At 41.4% G+C, this 21,770-nt stretch overlaps 1 protein-coding gene across 5 annotated transcripts in view; it reads right to left on the bottom strand.

Annotated features, from left to right (window-relative positions):
* The window catches only part of LOC132896665 (AP-1 complex subunit sigma-2), a 103,399-nt gene extending 84,707 nt beyond the window's left edge, over positions 1-18,692 (bottom strand). For 3 of the 5 annotated variants that reach the window (XM_060937655.1, XM_060937654.1, XM_060937652.1), the window contains exons 1-2: positions 18,502-18,692; positions 13,136-13,314 (exon numbers count right to left, since the gene is read on the bottom strand). In XM_060937655.1, the coding sequence (XP_060793638.1) occupies positions 13,136-13,314 (179 nt within the window). In that variant the 5' untranslated portion in view covers positions 18,502-18,692. The remainder of the gene's footprint in view (positions 1-13,135; positions 13,315-18,501) is intronic. The other 2 variants (XM_060937653.1, XM_060937656.1) reach the window with 1 other exon arrangement.
* Between the last annotated feature and the right edge of the window lie 3,078 nt (positions 18,693-21,770).

The following is a 21,770-nucleotide window of genomic DNA, read 5'->3' as shown; positions in this document are numbered from 1 at the left end:
CTCCTGTCGATGAAATAACGATATTTGGTCGTGCTAGTCTGAAATTATTGATTAAAAGAGCAAATTTATCTCTTCTAGCTACTGCAAGTTCTCTGCCGCCGAATACTCACGCGAATTTCAATCGCTTTAACTGTAGAATGCCCTTGTATATATGTATGCAGCTGGCCGGATGTTTTTCTATTGCAATCGCGTGGCCACTTCAGGTAGCCCTGTATGCATTCGTTTAATGGTCTTCTGTGTGTTAAATAGTTACAAAATTATAATAAAGCGAATACTTTATGATTTATTTGGTGTATACTGATTTTTATTTTTTGGCCACGGGAAGGGTGGTGGGCCAGAATTATAATGTGGCAGTGTGCCATTTTAAAAGGGCCCGTGGAGAACAATGATTAACAGAAGCAAATACAGTGTCATAAAACCATACTGTATTTAACTGACATTATCATGATGAAAGGGCATCAAGTCCATCCATCCATTATCTGTAACAGCTTATCTTTGCAGGGTCGCAGGCGAGCTGGAGCCTAACCCAGCTGACTATGGGCGAGAGGCGGGGTACACCCTGGACAAGTCGCCAGGTCATCGCAGGGCTGACACATAGACAAACAACCATTCACACCTACGGTCAATTTAGAGCCACCAATTAGCCAAACCTGCATGTCTTTGGACTGTGGAGGAAACCGGAGCACCCGGAGGAAACCCACACAGACACGAGGAGAACATGCAAACTCCACACAGAAAGGCTCACGTCGGTCGCTGGGCTCGAACCCAGAACCTTCTTACTGTGAGGCGACAGTGCTAACCACTACAGCACTGTGCCGCCCTAGGGCATCAAGTTGCATCCTTAATACCCTTTAAAATTTTATATTTGCAAAATTGTCAATCCAGGCAAGGAGTCAAGTAGTTGAGGGTTAAAAATATTCCAAATATTTGGATGATACAAAACTTGAATGTTCTATAAAACATCAAGCAAAATTTTTGAAATAAAAATCCAGAAGCCACAGTGACGAGGAAAAACTCCCTGAGAAGAAGTGAGGAAGAACTTTAAGAGGATCCAGATTCAAAAAAGGAACCCGTCCTCTTCTGGGTGACACCAGATAGTGGGTATACATTACAGTATGCATCAAAGAGTAAAGAGACAAACAATACTAAATGTGTGGAAAAGATGTTCAGTATGAGCAGACTGTGAATAAGTCCTACAGTTCTTGGTTACAAATTTAAAGAACCCAAGTAAGACTATCCACTGAAGTATGGGTGAGATTTCGACATAAACTCTTTTTGTAAAGTGGAAATCTTTAGGTTATCCATGTTGGACCATCCACAGTAGTAGTAGTAGTAATTAGTAGTAGTAGTAAGTCTTGTTAGCCACACTTGGAGGTATCACAAAAAGGTTGGGCAAGTCTTGTCAAAAAATGTGAAGGTGTCCAAAAAAAAAAAAAAAAAAAAAATTATTTCACCAAAAGTTCAAAAATACCAACTGCAATACCTCTGAAAACTGGTACAGGAATGAGTATACATATGTTATTTACCAGCTGGGAGGTCCGTATCGTGAAATACCGTGACCGAGGTCTTGAAAGTACTGAGCGAGGCCCTCTGGGCCGAGGTCAGTATTCAAGGCCGAGGTCACGGTATTTCACCATACGGACCGACCTTAAGCTGGTAAATAATATATTTATTTTTTTCTTTACCAAATTCTAACAGAAAACGAGAGCGCCTGAAAGGGAAAACCGAGCCGAGCCGCCATTTTGAATCCTCATTCACAGCTGTAATGCAAATTGCTTCCTCCTCGGTATACAAGTGCACTTCCATGGCAGGAAAACAAAACAAAAAAAACTACATGTTGCCGCCTATGTAGTCCCCTATTTATACAAATAGGAGTCATTCAGGATTCAGCCATGTTTTTGCTCGGCGTTAGAAACAGTTACAGGTTTTTAGCTTTCTCCTGAAATGTTTTCTTTTATTTCTTCTTCCTCAGGGTAGTAAAACTCGCTTTCACTGTGAACACTGTCGTTATCGCTATCCATGCTGTAAAATTAATGCTATTCTCCTGAGAAATGCTGGCAAAAATTCATAAGATCTTTGATAAAAATCTTATAAAACCTTATTAAAAAGATAAATATGTTGACAAAAATTGCTACTATGTTTGTTGTGAACGAGCGAGTCGCCAGAGGTCCATAACCAGGGTCCGTACCGTAGGATACGAACCCGCTCGCCAGCCAATCAGAGCGCAGGATTTTATGAAAACCGCACCGCGAAAAAAATAAATTGAAGTATGAAGTACAAAAAGCCAATTAAGATTCTGAAGCTTGTGGCCAGAAAAGTGTACAAAAAGGTATCAGAGGCTCTGTGCCATGGGCAGAACATTTAAGGTTTGTTGTGAAAGGATTTGAAGGAACCTTCATTTGAAAGGAAAACAAAACCTTTGTTGTAGAGTTAAGGGTTAACTGTAGGATGTATTGATTCATGTGCTGAAGGGTTCCTTGGAAGACCGTAGTTTAGCTTTTGTTTGCTTGGCGGCTTTGACACAATAAGACCGTTCTAGCTGGAATGCATAGTTTTGAGAAGTGACTTGGGTACATCAGGCAAGTGAAATGTGTATGCAACTTTATTCCAAGTTTAGGACCTCCACAGTTCCAGCTAAAATCCAAATGGGAATAAATTGGGTATGTTCATGGAGACTTTGGAAGTCCACCAATCATTTAGATATTGCACAAGACAAGCATTAACTTAAAAAACAAAACAAAAACAAATACTCAGATGTTAATACTGGGACTTCAGTGGGTCTTGTTCAAGGGCCCGGCAGTGGCTTCTTTTGACTGTTCTGAGACTCCTGATCTTCTGGTAACTGGACAGAACATTAACTTCTTAGCGACAGCTTAACAATCATGAGTGCAACAGAGGACAGATCAGGTTGGAGATCACGGGATCAGCAGAGCCTAATCATGAAGGCTAGGAATGAGCAACTCTGACAAGAGCAAGTCTAGTTAAGGAGCAGGAGAGCAGAAAAAGACTCATTACTCTCTCTCTCTCTCTCTCTCTCTGTGTGTGTTGGAGGATTTTCACAGCACAGGAAATCTCTTAACAAGAGAACAATGATGAGCAGGCAGGCTCCGAGGACACAGCTTGATCTTGAGGGGATTCTCTCTCTCCCCCCCCCTCTTTTTTCCAGCTGGCTGTGTGTTCTTTCTTCCTCACTCCCTCTCCTTAATCTTGTCAGTCTTTTATTTATTTCTTTTTTTTTTTTGTACAACATGAATTCTCTCTTCTTCGCTCCTCTTACAGTTCCTACTCATGCCTTTCCTGAGCTGATGCTGTTTTATATTGCATTTCTGCAACCGTCAAGGTATTGCCTGTGTATCTCTCACACACACACACACACACACACACACACACACACACACACACACACACACACACACAAAAACCCGCCAAAGGCAAAGTTATATCTCTTTCTTGCTCTGTCTGCCTCATTGTGCCCTGGATACATTGCATGCTCAGAGTCCCTCAGTGCGGCAAGTAAATCGGTCTCTTCAGTCTTCAGCCTGGAGGTTTTGCTCTTATCATCTGTCAGAAAAAAATATTACACAGAATCTACTATCAAGAATTTTAACCTTAAACCAAGTTATGAAATAAGTCAAGTTTGGGGGGGGGGGGGGGGGCATGTCCTAATCTCCAGCTTTTTCCTGCTCAACTTCCTGTGAATTCCCAAAATCTTTAGTGTTGGATGTGGCCCAAGTTCTCCCATGCAAAAAAATTTCAGGATTTTCACAACCCTACACAATTCTCCAACCAAAAGTTGTTTTGCATTTTGTCTGTTTAATTCTGCACAGTGCAACATCAAACCTCACCAAATAGGAAACAAACCAAAAGCATCAATTCAGCTCCGATTCTGATGCTGCAAATCAGAATCGTGTATTAATAAACATCCGGACTGTTTCCAACGTACAACTCCACCTTCATACTTTCAGTCTAATATTCATATCGAGTGACCCCAAACTACGCCTTGAAGACCGTTATTCGGCTCATGTGGCAGGTTTTAGTGTTCCGTTGTTCTGCCTTTTGGACGTTTATATAAATAACTAAGGTATAGAAACCACACAAGCAAGTCTGTTTGAAATACCGAACACCTTGATGGAGATTGAGGAGAGTGTGTGACGATTTCAGCTGCTGTTTGTATGATGCTAAACTGGTAGCAATACACCCATCCACCTGCTGTTTTATGCAGTTCTTTAATCAGCCAATCCCTTGAGAGCAGCACAATACATAATTACGCAGATACAAATCAAGAGCTTCAGTTAATGTTCATGTCAAACATCTCATCTCATTATCTGTAGCCTCTTTATCCTTCTACAGGATCGCAGGCAAGCTGGAGCCTATCCCAGCTGACTATGGGCGAAAGGCGGGGTACACCCTGGACAAGTCGCCAGGTCATCACAGGGCTGACACAGACACAGACAACCATTCACACTTACGGTCAATTTAGAGTCACCAGTTAACCTAACCTGCATGTCTTTGGACTGTGGGGGAAACCAGAGCACCCGGAGGAAACCCACGCGGACACGGGGAGAACATGCAAACTCCGCACAGAAAAGCCCTCGCTGGCCACGGGGCTCGAACCCGGACCTTCTTGCTGTGAGGCAACAACGCTAACCACTACACCACCATGCTGCCCACTTCAAACATCAGAATGAAGAATTGTGATCTCTTTTTTTTTTTTTTTCCACTGTGGCATGGGTGTTGGTGCCAGATGCACTGGCTTGAGTATTTCAGAAACTGCTGAGCTCCTGGGGTTTCTAGAGTCTACACAGAATGGCCTAATGGTTAGAGAAACAGCTTTGGTTCGATTCCCTGGACCAGCAGAAATGGCTGAAGTGCCCTTGAGCAAGGCATCTAACCCTCAACTGCTCCAGCAAGAGTGGTGGCGTACCTTGTGTCTGATTAGCCAAAGAAAAGCTGATGTGATCTTCAGTTCAGGTGGTGCCCAACCGAAACAAAACAAAACAAAACAAAAAAAACTACAGAATGGTGCAAAATACAAAACATATTGAGTGAGTGACAGTTCTGTGCGTGGAAATGCCTTGTTGGTAAAAGAGGAAAATGGCCAGACTGGTTCAAGCTGCCAGGAAGGATATAGTAACTCATATAATCAATCACTATTTACAACCGTGGTGAGCAGAAAAGCATCTCAGCATGCAACAGCAGAAGACCACATTGGGTTCCACTTCTGCAGCCAAGAACAGGAATCTTAGAATCAAGACGTAGTTCCTATTAATGTGTCTGGTGAGTGCATGGAAGCTTAGCTTACTTGATAGCCTCAAGGCCTTCGGTATTAGCCTTTGATCACCAAATAGGCTGATTGATTACTATTGGAATAGATGGAAATTTGTGTGCAGTTGGCCAAACTGTCACTTTTAGCTTGGTGTTTTTTTTTTAATAAATGTCAGGACTAGTAGTTCCAGGTGTCTGCAGGAAAACCAGTTCACTTTATACGAGTACAGATGTGTGCGGTGTGACATTCCGTTTGATTTTTTTTTTTTAAGGTGACCTTCAGAATTACTTGAGGTTTCTGATGCTTGCAGTACCGAGTAAATCCCTCATGATAAAAAAATGTAAAAAAAAAAAAAAAAAAATGAGGAGAAAAATCCTTGAAATATTTATCTGATCATCTTGTCCTGCAGATAAGCATTATAGCACACACTCGGGAGAAAAGAACAAAAGAAGGAATCGAACGTGCTGCCGAAAAGCTTAATCAACAGTGCGTTCTCGCATACTAATAACATCATTAGTCATTGAAGAATCTGAACGTGCATTTGGAAGAACCTTCATATAACCTTAGGGCCGGGACACACGAAGGAACCATTAATCAAACCACTGAAATGAATTTAATGATGGATTTACAGAAACACAGGATACAGCAGCAAATTAAATGCGTGAGAGTGCAAAATGATTTTGATGTAAATTTCATACTTTTGCACTAGCAGAGTAAAATCAGTGAGAAAGACCTATATGGATATAAAAAGGTTTTATCAAAGTGGAGATCTACAAAATCGCTTTATTATAGTGTCACAAATACGAATAAAAATATCATCCGATATCACACGGTCTAGTACTTCTGCAAAATCCAACAAAGTCGGTTACTCAGTGAAACAATAAATGTGCAGGCTAACATCAACAAACATGTGGCACACCTTGGCATTTTTGTCATATCTGTATGTTTGCATTGTGTCTATTTGACAAATGCTCGCTTTTACAGTGTGGCAGAGAATTTTTTAACATAGTTACTGGGAGACCAAATGGTCTCCCAGTAACTATGTAAAAAAATTCTCTGCCACACTGTGATTCTAAGATTCCTGTTCTTGGCTGCAGGAGTGGAACCCAATGTGGTCTTCTGCTGTTGCATGCAGAGATGCTTTTCTGCTCACCACGGTTGTAAATAGTGATTGATTATATGAGTTACTATATCCTTCCTGGCAGCTTGAACCAGTCTGGCCATTTTCCTCTCTTACCCACAAGGCATTTCCACGCACAGAACTGTCACTCACTCAATATGTTTTGTATTTTGCACCATTCTGTAGTTTGTTTGGGTTTTTTTTTTTCGTTTCGGTTGGGCACCACCTGAACTGAAGATCACATCAGCTTTTCTTTGGCTAATCAGACACAAGGTACACCACCACTCTTGCTATGTTAAAAAAAAATTCTCTGCCACACTGTAAAAGCGAGCATTTGCCAAATGGTCTCCCAGTGGCCAGATTTGGTCTCCTAGTCAATGCCAAACCAGCTTCACTGGGAGACCAAATTTTAAACCAAGTTATGTCTTATCATTTGGTTCAATCAGTTGCAATTAATTAACCAAGTACCATGTAAGTATACATTTAACAAGGAAAACTTGGCATTGCATTAACTATGTTGATATTATGCTGGCTGAAACGAGGATTCGTAATGCGGCAATTTGCATCATAGAGTCTGCCGCAGCGGTGCAGCCGCATGGACTCTGGGGCCTGCGATTGTATTGCCCAGACCAGTTGGTCTCCTAGTGGAAAATCCTTAAAAAATGCTCTGCAGTGTGGCGATGTAGAAGCACCATGACAGTCAAGTGAACTTGTGCCACTGTGTGGGTCAGCTATCAAGGAAACCAAAGCTGCTCATCACCCTAAGAACACCATTCCCACAGTGAAGCATGGTGGTGGTAGTATCCCATTGCAGGGATGCTTTTCACACTAGGTAACTGAACCATTAGGCCATGAGAAGCCATGGCTGACTGGTTTGAAAAGCAGCTTTGGGACCAAAAGTTTGCCAGTTCAATTCCCTGGTCCAGCAGGAATTGCTGAAGTGCCCTTGAGCAAGGCACCTAACCTGCAACTGCTCCCCAGGCTGCTCTGGGTATGATGTACATCGCTCCAGATAAGAGTGCCTGCTAAATGGCATTAACCCTTTGGGGTCGGGAGCTTCATCAACGAAGCTCGACAAGGTTTAGAATGAGTAGGCCACGTATTGAGAAATAGCTTCACGAGTTTTATCATATAAGCATGATAAACATATTGACAAACTTTACACTTTCCTATGTGCCCACTGCCAAATATTATTAGTTTTTAAATTACCTAAATTAGATGAAACTTAAAACTTGTCACCTCACTCAGTCACACCAGAGTCGGAGCGCCCACTTACGCATTCATAAAAAGACTATTCACATGGTAATGGCATGATGATCACTTTCACTCTTTCACTTTCGACTGGTTTCTCTTTCGCAGTGGGAACGTCCAACGTAAACAGGATAAAGTCTGTCAGGCATAGTTTAAGCTATTTGGAGGTAAAACTTGTTGTGAGATGGCACGTGGATTTTATGAGCTTCGGATGATTCAGTACAGCAATTCAATTCATGATTCGGGATCACGATTCAATTCAATCTTGAGAACTGCGACACTGATGAGCGCTGCCTTTTTTTTTATTAACTTCAACTCGATCCAGCCGAAATTCAACTCGAGCAAGTGTAAATGTTTCTTCTATTTCTGATGAGCATATGGGTTGATGTGTGCGTTGTAGTGCATACACAGGAAAAATGACTGAGCAATTTTTCCAGAGTTAAATGTATTTCTCTCAAAAATAGCTAACTTTGCTCTATTTTGAATGTAGAGAGTAAAATTTGGAGTTGGAGTGGGAGCAGAATTACAGTAATTGTGTAACAGAGATGGTTGTGGCTCTGAACTGAGTAAAACAGCATGAGTTAATTTCAAGACATTGAATAGAGTCAAATACCAAAATAAAGTCCAATACCAGATAAATGAAGCTGTTGTAAAATGCAGTTTTAGAACTGTGTTGGAATGTGTGAAAACATGACCTTACCCGTTGTGACGAACTGTTTTGATCACTTGACCTGATGGGATTAAGAGTTGGCAGTGGAAGGGGTTTTCACTCTTCTCATTGAATGGAATGGAAATTTTTTTACTCTACTCATTGAATACCCCTCCCACTGCCAACCCTCCCAAAACAATAAGACGTAAATTTTTTGATGGCCAGTTAATTGTCCAAATCAATGGAGCAGATTTAAGTTTTTGTACTTAATACATTCCTAAGACTGAACAGAATCACCTCAAGTGATCAAAACGGTTTGTCACAATGCGTAAGGTCATGTTTTTTTTCCACACATTCCACCACAGTTCTAAAACTGCTTTTTACAACAGCTTCATTTGTTTTTGTTTTTAAAAGTACAATAATGACATACATACTACATAGATATTATTGCAGCTGAACTTACGCTGAATACAAAAAAAAAAGTCATAGGATTTTGAAAATACTGTTTAGATTTGTTGAAAATCGACAACAAAATTGGAGCATGCCAAAAATCATGACAGTGCCAGAAAATACCCCAGAGGGTTAATATAATGGAATGAGCAGGGTTGCGGTTAAGATCTGTACTCGAGTTGAGGGGGGATGGGGGGGGATGCCATCCCCCCTGGAATAAAAAAATGGTCAAAACCATCCCCCCTCTAAAACGGGCATCCCCCCTCCCTTCCCTTGAGCAATTTTATCAATAAATGTGGACATTACTTCTATTTAACATTGGAATTAGAAATGCCATTCCACGTAGCGTTGCTGAAACTGAGCATACATTAAGCTACCACGAAAGAGGGCACGCGCAAGCGAAGCGTTTGAGGAGGTGACATTCAGTTGGGGTTCCGTTATTTTTAATTTCATTCGGCGTCAGTGACAGCAGCGGATTGCAGCATTGGCCAAGCGGAGTGGACAGCAAGACCTAAGCAAGTTTGGATTTAAGATTGCAAGAAAAAACATTTCAGGAGGTAAGTCAAGAGTTACGAATATCAGTCACACTTTCTGTGAGCCCACTATCATGCTGTAAAGTTACCGATATGTAGCCTAATTTGTGGGCGGCGGATAACAACACAGCTATCATAATGAATGTTAGTTTGGAGTCTAGCTAGCTATCGATAGCTTACTCAGGTTCATGTTAGCTTTGATTTCTTGTATAAGGCCATTAATTTAATCAGCCTGGACGTTCGTTTGTTATTCTTCAGGCAACAAAGTGTTATTCAAGACAGGAAGGCTAAAATAAACGACACTAGCAGTTTTGAAGGCTTCATTGCCTCATTAGAGAGACGGTCACAACATGTAAGGCTGATTTACAATTTACTGTTGCTTGTTTTAGCTTATTGGTTCCCTACCTACCTCTGTATTTAACTCAATGTTCCCAATGTTCAGCTTTGAATAAAAATTCTATTGACCTGATATGACAAGATTCAGTTGTTCATTTACATTGCCTGCTGAGGTTTTAATAAATTATTTACCAAACGATTTAAAAGGAGCCTACCATGACTATGAAGTTACAATTCAAATTTGTCATCTGCATTTCACCCTAATATGGAGAATGTGGTAGGTATGTCAGCCAGGAGACTGACTAAATATGACACATGACATCCACACTGTGCATGTTTTACAGTAAAATACCAGTGTATTATGTTTTTTACAACAATAAAAAGGGTACACAGTGTGTACTACACACTTTATCAGCACAAAATACTGTATGTCTGGTAAATGAACAAGGTCCACAGACCTACGTTGTGTGCAAACCCTCCTAAAAGCAAACCAGTTTCCCACCGACGGACCGACCGATGGGTCGACACGCGACTAAAAATTTCACCATCCCCCCGGTTTGATTTTAAAACTCGACCACTGGTTAAGATGTTCGAAGAAAACCTTTTCCAGTCTGAAAGAGTCTTGAGACTGGGGTGGAGGTTCACTTTCTAACAGGACAACAGCCCTAAGCATACTGCCAAAGCAACACTAGAGTGTTTCAAAACCAAGAAGTTGAACGTATTAGAATGGCCAACGTCAAAGGTCATACATCAATCCGGTTGAGGATCCATGGCATGACTTGAAATTTGCATCTAATCTGACTGAGCTTGAGCAAATGTACCTTGAAGAATGGGCAAACATCACGAGCTAGATGTGCAAAGCTGATGGAGGAAGATTCTAGAAGTCCTGTAGCCAAAAGTGGTTCTACCAAGTATTGACCCAGTAAGTGAATACTGATGGAACCAACAGGTGTCTGCTTTTTTTTTTTTTGATTAAAGGAACAGTCCACCGTACTTCCATAATGAAATATGCTCTTATCTGAATTGAGACGAGCTGCTCCGTACCTCTCCGAGCTTTGCGTGACCCCCCAGTCAGTCAGACGCAGTCAGACGCGCTGTCACTCCTGTTAGCAATGTAGCTAGGCTCAGCATGGCCAATGGTATTTTTTGGGGCTGTAGTTAGATGCGACCAAACTCTTCCGCGTTTCTCCTGTTTACATAGGTTTATATGACCAGTGATATGAAACAAGTTCAGTTACACAAATTGAAACGTAGCGATTTTCTATGCTATGGAAAGTCCGCACTATAATGACAGGCGTACTAACACCTTCTGCGCGCTTCGGCAGCGCATTGATATCTGAGCTCCGCATCAATGCACTGTCGAAGCGCGCAGAAGGTGTTAGTATGCTTGTCATTATAGTGCGGACTTTCCATAGCATAGAAAATCGCTACGTTTCAATTTGTGTAACTGAACTTGTTTCATATCACTGGTCATATAAACCTATGTAAACAGGAGAAACGCGGAAGAGTTTGGTCGCATCTAACTACAGCCCCAAAAAATACCATTGGCCATGCTGAGCCTAGCTACATTGCTAACAGGAGTGACAGCGCGTCTGACTGCGTCTGACTGACTGGGAGGTCGCGCAAAGCTCAGAGAGGTACGGAGCAGCTAGTCTCAATTCAGATAAGAGCATATTTCATTATGGAAGTACGGTGGACTGTTCCTTTAACCTTTTATTTACATAGTGTACATTAAATAAAAAAATATATATATAAATTTAATCCATTTCAATTCCAGATTGTAACAAATACGTTGCACTAACATTCACGGCCATGACCTTTGCTAGCTCTCCATGATTACCACAGCATGGTCTGATACTGTTTGGCAGAATAACGTTGACACATTTGGTAGTGTGTCTGTGTTCTATCATTCTCTTGTTAGCTCTTGTCTGTTCGTTCTAAGGTCATTGTGGTTCTTCGCTCATCCAACCCCATCAGCTACCATGGCAACTGGGCTACATTAAATATTCAAATTTTGCTCTCCTGACACAGTGTGATCAGATGAGCGACTCCTTTCATCCTTTTCTTAACTTGGGATTTCTATCTGTGTTAATGAGACAGCCTATAAGGGGCAGATCAGGAATTCTCCGTCACAAAGGTTGCTGTGGTTCGGCTCGAACAAGCTTACACAGAGCGGTGCCATGTGACGGTTGTGTACACATTCAATGTGAATTAAACAGCTGGGAACTTGGAAGCCATCTTTCTGACTGCACAACACGAACAAGCTCAATGAGTAGCGCCGCTGGTTAATTTAGTAACTCTCTGAGCAGCGGATGAGCTCGTACGTGCTCACAGAGGCACGTGTGGACTTTTCCGTGTATGAACTGAAGGTATGGCTCAATGTCATCCTCAAACTGTTGCCATGTTTACCTGAGGCGTGCTCAAATGAAAAAGGCAAACAAAACGCTCAGCGTGAACGCAAAAAGGATAAAAGAGACATACATACATCCGTGTGCGCAAAAAAAAAAAAAAAAAAATGCACCCACTTTGGTTTGAAGGTCAAAAAAAAAAAAGTCTATTTTACAGTTTATCTACAAATTTGGTGTCTGTTACAACGGCTAACCTAAACATTACAGCACGTGCACTTTAGGCTAATATGCGGATACGCATCTTTATTAACAAGCACAACCATTTGCTCACCATCTCTGCTGGCACGCTTTAGATAATTTATCTAAATGTGCCTCATTACAACACAACACATTCAAGTCTTATTGAAAGAATTAAAAGCTTAAAGAGGCTCAAAATTAACAGGCCAGGTATCAGAGGGTATCATACTGTATAACTCAGAAACGGAAGAGTGGAAAAAAGGATCATTAAGGCACTTCTGTAAAACTTAATCTGGTTAATTAGTACGATAATTTCAAAGTGGATGCGTGTGTAAACGTTTGAAATTATTTGTAACTAATAGCAACCTCACTGTTGGAATGTTTTGAGGGGGTGTGGTCAGGTTGACAGTCGATTAAAATTTGATTTAAAAAAGTGGGTGTGGTCAGGTGGGCAGTTCCAGAGAGGTGAGTGGGTGGAGTCAAGTGGATAGTTCGACAGAGCTAAGGATTCAGGCTCGGGTTCCAGAAAGCTAAATGGGTGGAGTCAGGTGGGCAGGTTCCAGAGAGTCGAGGGGCGGGGTCAACTGGGCAGCTTCAGAGAGCTGAGTACGTGGAGACAGGTGAACAATTCTCGAGAGCCGAGGGGATGGAATTGGTACAAAATGTTCGCTACAAACTGTGGCATAGCAATCTGTAAACTTACAAACTGAAATGCAAAGCTGAAGTAATAGTTTGCAAAGTCACATGACAAGCATAGAAGTACAATTGCACTACTTTTACAAATGTATGATTTTGACTTTCATAAAGTCTCTGGACTGCACTCATAAGTGTAGGTAGCACCCTGGAGTACTAGCAATGCTAACTGGTAAAAACTGCCCCAGCATGAATTGTAGATTTCCTGGTGAAACTTGCCACGACTGGACGGATCACTGAGCACTCACTGACCTTTTGTAAACAATCTTGAGGTCTCTCCATTCCAGGAAGCTACACATCTTGGGCTTTCGTGCCAGGACGGTCTGTACCAGCTCACGTGTGATCTTCTTCTTCTCTTTGTCAGACAGCGGAACGTACCATTTCTGCAGGCGCAGCTTGCCTTGCCTGCTGAACAGCAGCATGAACTGCATCTGAGTGGACAGAAAAGAGAGTGAAGAAAACATGGCTGAGGCGAAACTTTCTTAAACCTGAAGTGGCCTTCTAATGATGACCAGGCTAATTTAAAAACAAAACAAAAAAATTACGTAAGCAAGTAGTGGGGCAGCATGGTGGTGTAGTGGTTAGCACTGTCGCCTCACAGCAAGAAGGTCCTGGGTTTAAGCCTAGCGGCCAGCGAGGGCCTTTCTGTGTGGAGTTTGCATGTTCTCCCCGTGTCCGTGTGGGTTTCCTCTGGGTGTTCCGGTTTCCCCCACAGTCCAAAGACATGCAGGTTAGGTTAACTGGTGGCTCTAAATTGACCAGAGGTATGAATGTGAGTGTGAATGGTTGTCTGTGTTAGCCCTGCGATGATCTGGCGACTTGTCCAGGGTGTATCCCGCCTCTCACCCATAGTCAGCTGGGATAGGCTCCAGCTTGCCTGCAACCCTGTAGGACAGGATAAGCAGCTACAGATAATGGATGGATGGATGTACATAACTTGGGAAGAACTAGCCACTGGGTGAGCTGTTTAAGAAGGGTCCTTGGACCCCTCAGATCGCCAAGTTCACACTTTTCTTCTTCTAAATATTCATCTAAATTCCAAACTTGGTCACCAGGTAGTACTCCTCCTGATCAGCCTTATGCTGGTGCTATAGTGTAGTGTTTTATGTCCTGGCCCATATCTCGAGAATAGTTCAGCATTGCCACAACATACTTTTTCCTGGCTTAGAAGGAACAAATTCACAATTCTGGTCTTATTTTTGACTCAAATCTCTCCTCTGGTGCTTTGTTCGCTTGTAGTTTCAACAATCAAGCCATAAATATTGGTAGCACCTTGTACCTCAAGCTTCCTTCCCTTTCCCTGAAGCCCAGGGAAACGTAACCAACTGAAGTATGATCAAGACATAAAAAATAAATAATATAAATAAATCATTAAATAAGGGAACTTGGGAGAGAAAGTGAGACTAAACACAGACAGAAAGACACTGGGGTAAAGAGCAAAAAGTAAACAGGCCTGGAGCTCTTGACGGGGAACCCACCATCCTATAACAAACCCAAATTGGATTTGTGCCCATCAGGTAATCAACTATATAAATATTGAGAGAACCAACAAGTCAAACTGCATGACACTCTATACGCAAGTCAAAGCAAACACTCCAAACTGACAGATAAGGACTCTTGACTTTCCCAACTTTACTGTTAATTCTTTTTGGAGGACTTTAAGTCTTTAATACTTAAAAGAAGGAGTTGTTACGGTGTCACAGCTGCACGCTTAGTGTGTACATAGATAGTGTAGATTAGATTGGATGGCTATCTTTTTAAAATACAGATACATTTCTGTCTACCATATATATATATATATATATATATATATATATATATATCTCAGTCTAACGCCTTACTTCAGCGGGCTTTGTCCCCTGTGTGTCTATTTTACGGCCCTCGGTTTCTCATCACAGGAGACGCAACTGCACTGAAAACCCTTCGGCTGTGTAATCCGCTACTGTTGTAAACATGTTATATTGCTGCCTCTGTTATCACTCCTGGCACGTTTTGTAACTTTATCTTACACAACTATCAAACACACAGAGGAACATGGCATTGCCGACTAGAACTAAACAACCAAGCCATCTATTTTTGGATAAGCAGTGCTACACATTGCCACGCCAATTAGAGATTTTATTTGGGTTTTGTTTTTTTGGGTCATTTCTGTGCACCATTTCCCCCCCACACAGTCAGTCTTGCTTTCAGCTCATAATGACAATGTGACAAATACTGAGAGTGTAAGAGATCTTACTGAAAAGATCTGCATTCGAGACCGTTTTCCCCCCTTCTGCTTTCACGAGGGTGTCTAAAGATACTTTTGTGCAGAGAGTTCGTAATGTTTCCTTTTATTTTCACCACTGTGTGTATTGGGTTTTTAAACAGTCAATTTTTTTTTTTAAATACACCCGACTTAAAAGTCAGGCTGGGTAATGCTGGGATCAGACTACACCATATTTTTTAACTTTACCGATGGTCACCAAGTCAGATTAAGCAATCATAGTGTCGTAACTTCTTGCCATGTCTTGGTTAGGAGACTGGTAACATTACAAGTTTGACCCTGACCAGTCATCGTTCACTCTGTCAGGGAGGAGGGTCAAGAAATGGTCAATTACGGCCATCACCGAACACGTCGTAGAAGTTGTCAAAGTAGGTGAGGAAATACAAAAAATTCTGACATGGTAGATTTTTCATCAGGGTGGTGTTGGGTGTCCCAGACGCCACATCGCTGTTCTTTGCTATACAGGAAATTTGTCAGCCATGAAAACATCAGGGTGAATTTGCACAGTCTGATCCTGGTATAATACAGCAATATCACAATATATACAGGATATTACACAGTTGTGCAAAGATATGAAGTTTATCTTCAAATGGTGAACAGATTCATGAGTGAGTGAAGCGAACAAGTGAAAACATTTTCAACACGAGAAGATAAACTTCATATCTTTGCACCACCATGTAATGTTCTTTACATTATATAGACCAAAACAAAAAACAAGTTAATCAAAATTTTAATTATGAACCAGTTCGCCATTTTGACAATGCGTGTCCAGTCAGCAGGAAAACACTGGGAGTGACGTCACTGGAATGAAATATTGGGAATTATGATACATATGGGCCACTTTTTCCATGGAATAAAAAAATGTATTCTATTCCCTTCTACTGGGTTTATTGATGGCATGTAATATTGTTTATCATATCACTTATCCTCCATGTATTACACCACTCTCCCCAATGGAGAATGAGCGTGCAATATTGTTATAATATTGCACATTGTCAAGACAGCACATCATACTTCGGAGCTCATGCGAAGATCCAATGAAAAACTTTTCTGCTGCGCATGCGCACAATCATTTCTTTGTCGGCCGGGAAAGAGAGAAGATGAGGCTAATCCAGTGCCCGGTTTAAACAACAAATAAACTGAAACTGAAGACGCACTGAAAGGCTACCAAAACATCATTGTATATTCTTCATGCATATTTACAAAAGAAAAACATACCAAAGGACATTGAAAAACTGGAAAAGAGACACGTCAGAGATGTAAAACTTCCACGCCAGCGAGTGACTATGACCATTTATAAGCAAACATAGCTGCGAGGTTTGCTTCATTCAAAGCGGAAGATTGAGAGAGAATTTTGAAAGAGAAAGACGCGCTGAACACCAGAAAGGCTACCAAAACTTCATTATATATTCTTCACACATTTACAAGAGGAAAACAGACCAACGGACATCGAAAAACTGGAAAAGAGAGCAATAGCGGAAATATTGGCAAAGCTCTACTTGGAGGTGAGGAAAAGTGACGGAGACTTTTACAAGAGGACTTCACTCGTGGACTTCACTCAGCAAAGCCCTTTTTTGTTTTGAACAACTGCAGTGTAACAATTAACTACGACCAAAAGTAACTGTGAACTTGAACTGTCTACCTGTATAGAGCTTGTATATAAGTTGGGTTGTTGCTCAGGCTTTTTGGACTTGTACCATTTTTATTGTTAGAACTCTGACTTTGTACATTGGATTGACAGAATGTTGAATTACATTTGATCAGAATCAGCATTCAATATTGGTAAGTTACCGCCCTGTCCTTAACTTTTTGTAAAATCTAGAATTGTTCCACTGAATGTGTATTATAATAATAATAATAATAATAATAATAATACACTAGCTGAACGGAATATATCTGATATACCACGAAAAAAACCAGCCAATATTATTTAAATATAATAATTATATGCTACACTTGTCTGAATATTGTGTGTATTTTCAGGCGATAACCATCATTATTTGGATATTAAAAACTTTTTTTCCCCCCCATTCTTTGGTAATATTCTCTGGACTTAGTTTTTACCTCCGCCAACTTTGTCGGATGAGGTTGTTCTCGTGTCCGTTCCCAATGTAACTCAAAAAGTAGTGAACGGATTTTGATGAAATTTGGTGTACGGCTTCAGCATTATCCAAGGTTCGAGTGATTTTTTTTTTTTAATTTTGATGTTGATAATACAGTGTGGCTTGGCAGAGGGATGGACTCTACCGAGTGCCCTTCCAGTTCATACTGTTTCACTCCATATCAAATCTAAACATCAGTAAAGAGGGGGAAAAAAAGCTAGTGATGTTAGTCAGTACTGTATTATATATTTTTGCTACTTTTGTGTTGGTGTCTACACTACCGTTCAAAAGTTTGGGGTCACCCAGACAATTTTGTGTTTTCCATGAAAAGTCGCACTTTTATTTCCCGCCATAAGTTGTAAAATGAATAGAAAATATAGTCAAGACATTTTTCTGGCCATTTTGAGCATTTAATCGACCCCACAAATGTGATGCTCCAGAAACTCAACCTGCTCAAAGGAAGGTCAGTTTTATAGCTTCTCTAAAGAGCTCAACTGTTTTCAGCTGTGCTAACATGATTGTACAAGGGTTTTCTAATCATCCATTAGCCTTCTGAGGCAATGAGCAAACACATTGTACCATTAGAACACTGGAGTGAGAGTTGCTGGAAATGGGCCTCTATACACCTATGGAGATATTGCACCAAAAACCAGACATTTGCAGCTAGAATAGTCATTTGCCACATTAGCAATGTATAGAGTGGATTTCTGATTAGTTTAAAGTGATCTTCATTGAAAAGAACAGGGCTTTTCTTTCAAAAATAAGGACATTTCAAAGTGACCCCAAACTTTTGAACGGTAGTGTATATCTATAGATCAATACAACCAGCTATAATCGTTATTCCCTGCACATGCAATGCAATGCAATGCAATAAACTCAGTAAGACAGTGGATGGGAAAAAAAAATTATATATGAACCTTGACGTTGCAGCTTCTTGTAATGAGATTGTTTCGATCCAGTTATGGGATTAAACCCAAAGGGCCTGGATTATCTAAGAAGTAAAACACTAACCCATTTTACTCTATAACAGGTGATGCATGGTAACATTTAACACTGATAAACAAGACAGCATCACTTATTGTTAATATTCTTTCAGTGAATAGTTAGAAATCAGCCTGAGATCTGAGAAAAGCGCAGTATTTATTTCTCTGGGTCTCTCAGTTACTTTTAACACGCAACACTGTATCAGTTTCCAAACCTTCACCTTGTTTTATTCCCAAAGCAAAGCGACTATTAAAGGAGACACGACATACCTTTTCTGCTTCAATAGATCAAATTTCTCCCAAAACACTGCTGAACATGCCCTGGTTCTCAAGCACAGTTTTGTTTATCAGTCCACTCTGAGTGTGTGTGTGTGTGTGTGAGGATGTGTAAATAAATGAGTGTGTGCGTGTTTTGCCTTCTCTTCGTTTCTCTTCTCAGTTTTCTATCTGACAGATACACAAAACTGTCAGGTGACCTCCAATTTCCCATTGGTTACAGGATTCGTTTAGAAGAACATCATTTGCTAAGAAGAATCCGTTATCCCCGCCCATCCTTTGGACCCAAACATTTGATTGGCTGCTCTGTGCGTCGGTTATAATCCTGTGTCTCCGCCCCTCCTCCTGTAAACGTTGCTTGAAGGATAACTGACTGGGTGCAATGTCTCCCAGGGCTGTGTTACAAACCGGGGCCTGGAGATATTCATTATGGATGAGCAAATTATAAATCACTTTCCAGATAAAGGTCACTGAAACTATTAGAATAATCTCCAGGGGATTGATGGTTTCTGTAAACAGAAAGAGAGAGAGAATCACGTGTTCAGTCTTTGTGAAATAGTTAGCTTTTTTTTCAATAACTAATATGTCATTAACCACAATGTGACTTGACTAAATTAGAACCAAATCATAAATCAGTTTCAACCCAATTATGCAGACATGACAAAGCCGGGACATAAAAATCAGAATCATTCCGCCATCTAGTGGCAGATTCTGCAATAACCAGGTTTAAAAGGTGCAATATGTAGGATTTAGTGGCATCTAGCGGCAAGATTGCAGATTGCAATCAACTGAAAAACCCTCCCTGATTCCATCCAGCCATTATCTGGAGCCGCTTATCCTGTACAGGGTCGCAGGCAAGCTGGAGCCTATCCCAGCTGACTGTGGGTGAGAGGCGGGGTACACCCTGGACAAGTCACCAGGTCATCACAGGGCTGACACATAGACATACAACCATTCACACTCAGTCAATTTAGAGACACCAATGAACCTAACCTGCATGTCTTTGGACTGTGGGGGAGACCAGAGCACCCGGAGGAAACACATGCAAACTCCACACAGAAAGGCCCTCACCGGCCGCTGGGCTTGAACCCAGAACCTTCTTGCTGTGCTAACCACTACACCGCCGTGCTGCCCCTCCCTTAGTCCTCTCTTTCCAAACATGGATTAGGACCTATGGTGGCTATTCCAGTGCAATAGTAATATCTGTCTGCAGAGCCACAGTTTTACCCCACCAGTTTCAACCCAGTGGCCTTTTTTTGTTTGTTTATATTATTTATAATAATTAGACCAACCAACGTTATCGTTTTACGTGAGTTTCCATTAAATTTGCAATATAAAACTAAAAACACCAAGTGTCATGAACAATTTTGAATCTTTAAAGTTTTATTCTGAAAACTAAAATCTTGGTAGTGCACTACATAGCATGTACATGGCATTATTTCAGACTGAATGTAGTGCATTTAAAAAATGAAGTGGAGATCCATTTGGGATTTTTGGTTTATCTTCGCGACTGTTCAACATTTCGATCGTTTTAGGTGGGTTTCTGATAAATTAGTAATAATAATAATAATAATAATAATCTTGTTCTTCTGGTTGCTCCCATTAGGGGTCACCGCGGCAGATCATTATAATCCACACTTGGCATAGGCTTTTACATCGGATGCCCTTCCTGACGCAACCCTCCCCAAGCTATCCAGGCTTGGGACCAGCACTCCGTATACACTGGCTCGTGCAACCCCAGTGGCTGGGTATTTTTACCAAATCTGCATGTCTTTGAACTGTGGGAGGAAACTGGAGCACCTGGAGGAAACCCACGAAGAGAACATGCAAACTCTCTGTTGATCATGTGGTTCGAATCCAGAACCTTCTTGCTGTGAGGCAACAGTAATAACCACTACACCACCATGCCAGCCCAATAATAATAATAAGTTGTTATGGGCGGCATGGTGGTGTAGTGGTTAGCATGGTCGCCTCACAGCAAGAAAGTTCCGGGTTCGAACCCAGCGGCCCGCAAGGGTCTTTCTGTGCGGAGTTTGCATGTTCTCCCCGTGTCTGCGTGGGTTTCCTCCGGGTGCTCCGGTTTCCCCCACAGTCCAAAGACATGCAGTTAGGTTGACGTGGGGCGGCCTCGGGCTGAGGTGCCCTTGAGCAAGGTACTGAACCCCTGACTGCTCCCCGGGTGCTCTGGGCTGCCCACTGCTCTGGGTGTGTGTGTGCGCGCGTGTGTTCACTGCTTCAGGTGGGTTAAATGCAGAGGATGAATTTCACTGTGCTTGAAGTGTGCATGTGACGAATAAAGGTTTTCTTCTATAGCACCTTTCACAATCCCAAGGTTGATTTACAGGAGGGAAGAAAAAAAAAGACTAAGCAGTAAGAGAGGAAGAGAAATGATCATGGAGATAAAAGCTTGAGGAAGAGAATTCCGGAGTTTGGGGGCAATGGCCCTGAAGGACCTGCCCCACATGGTGGAAAGTCTGGTGCATGGGACAGTAAGTAAATTGTTAGAAGCCTTTAGAGAGCGAGAGGAGGTGTAGGGGGTCAGCAGGTAGATCGGAGCAAGATTATGCAGGGCTTTGAAAGTGACAATCAAGATTTTAAATTTAATCAGGGACAGAACCAGTAACTGAGGGACAATGGGGGTGATGTGAGCAGAGGGTTTAGTATGAGTTAGAACTCGAGCTGCAGAGTTCTGAATATTGTAGCTTTTTTAAAAGACTTCGCAGGAAGGCCTCTGAAGAGGGAAGTACGGTAATCTAAACGGATACAGGTCGTTTCGTCCAATGACCATTTTGTCCAATGCCATTTCGTCCAATAGTTCAGACATTTCGTCCACAGCCTTTTCATACACACTATCAATTATTTTATATTTCAGGTATTTGTTTGTTCTAAAAAAGAAGGAATTCTCAATGGAATTTGACCGAGGCAAAACCCATTTTTGCAAAATGAAAACAAAACTGGAAATGATGGGAATCAGCGAGTGCCAACTTCAGGCACATTCGACTGGGGCCGCTTGTGGGGAGAGATTGTTTGTTTTTATTAGACCAAATTACATAGAAAATCTATACTCACACTTGCCAGATATCCTTGGCAAGTGCAAGATATGAGATGCCTGCCATTTTGGATTGTTTGTCTGTGTGTTTTTGATAGTGCTTAATGCACTCCCTTAAATGAATTATGGTTTGTATCTCGATCTTCTCACACATATAAAATAATTGATAGTGTATATGATGAAGGCTTTGGACAAAATGTCTCAACTAATGGAC

Source organism: Neoarius graeffei, chromosome 13 (assembly GCF_027579695.1).
Source record: "Neoarius graeffei isolate fNeoGra1 chromosome 13, fNeoGra1.pri, whole genome shotgun sequence".
Classification (NCBI taxonomy): Eukaryota; Metazoa; Chordata; class Actinopteri; order Siluriformes; family Ariidae; genus Neoarius; species Neoarius graeffei.
The sequence above is the reverse complement of the archived record's forward strand: the minus strand, read 5'-3'. Positions and strand labels throughout refer to the sequence as shown.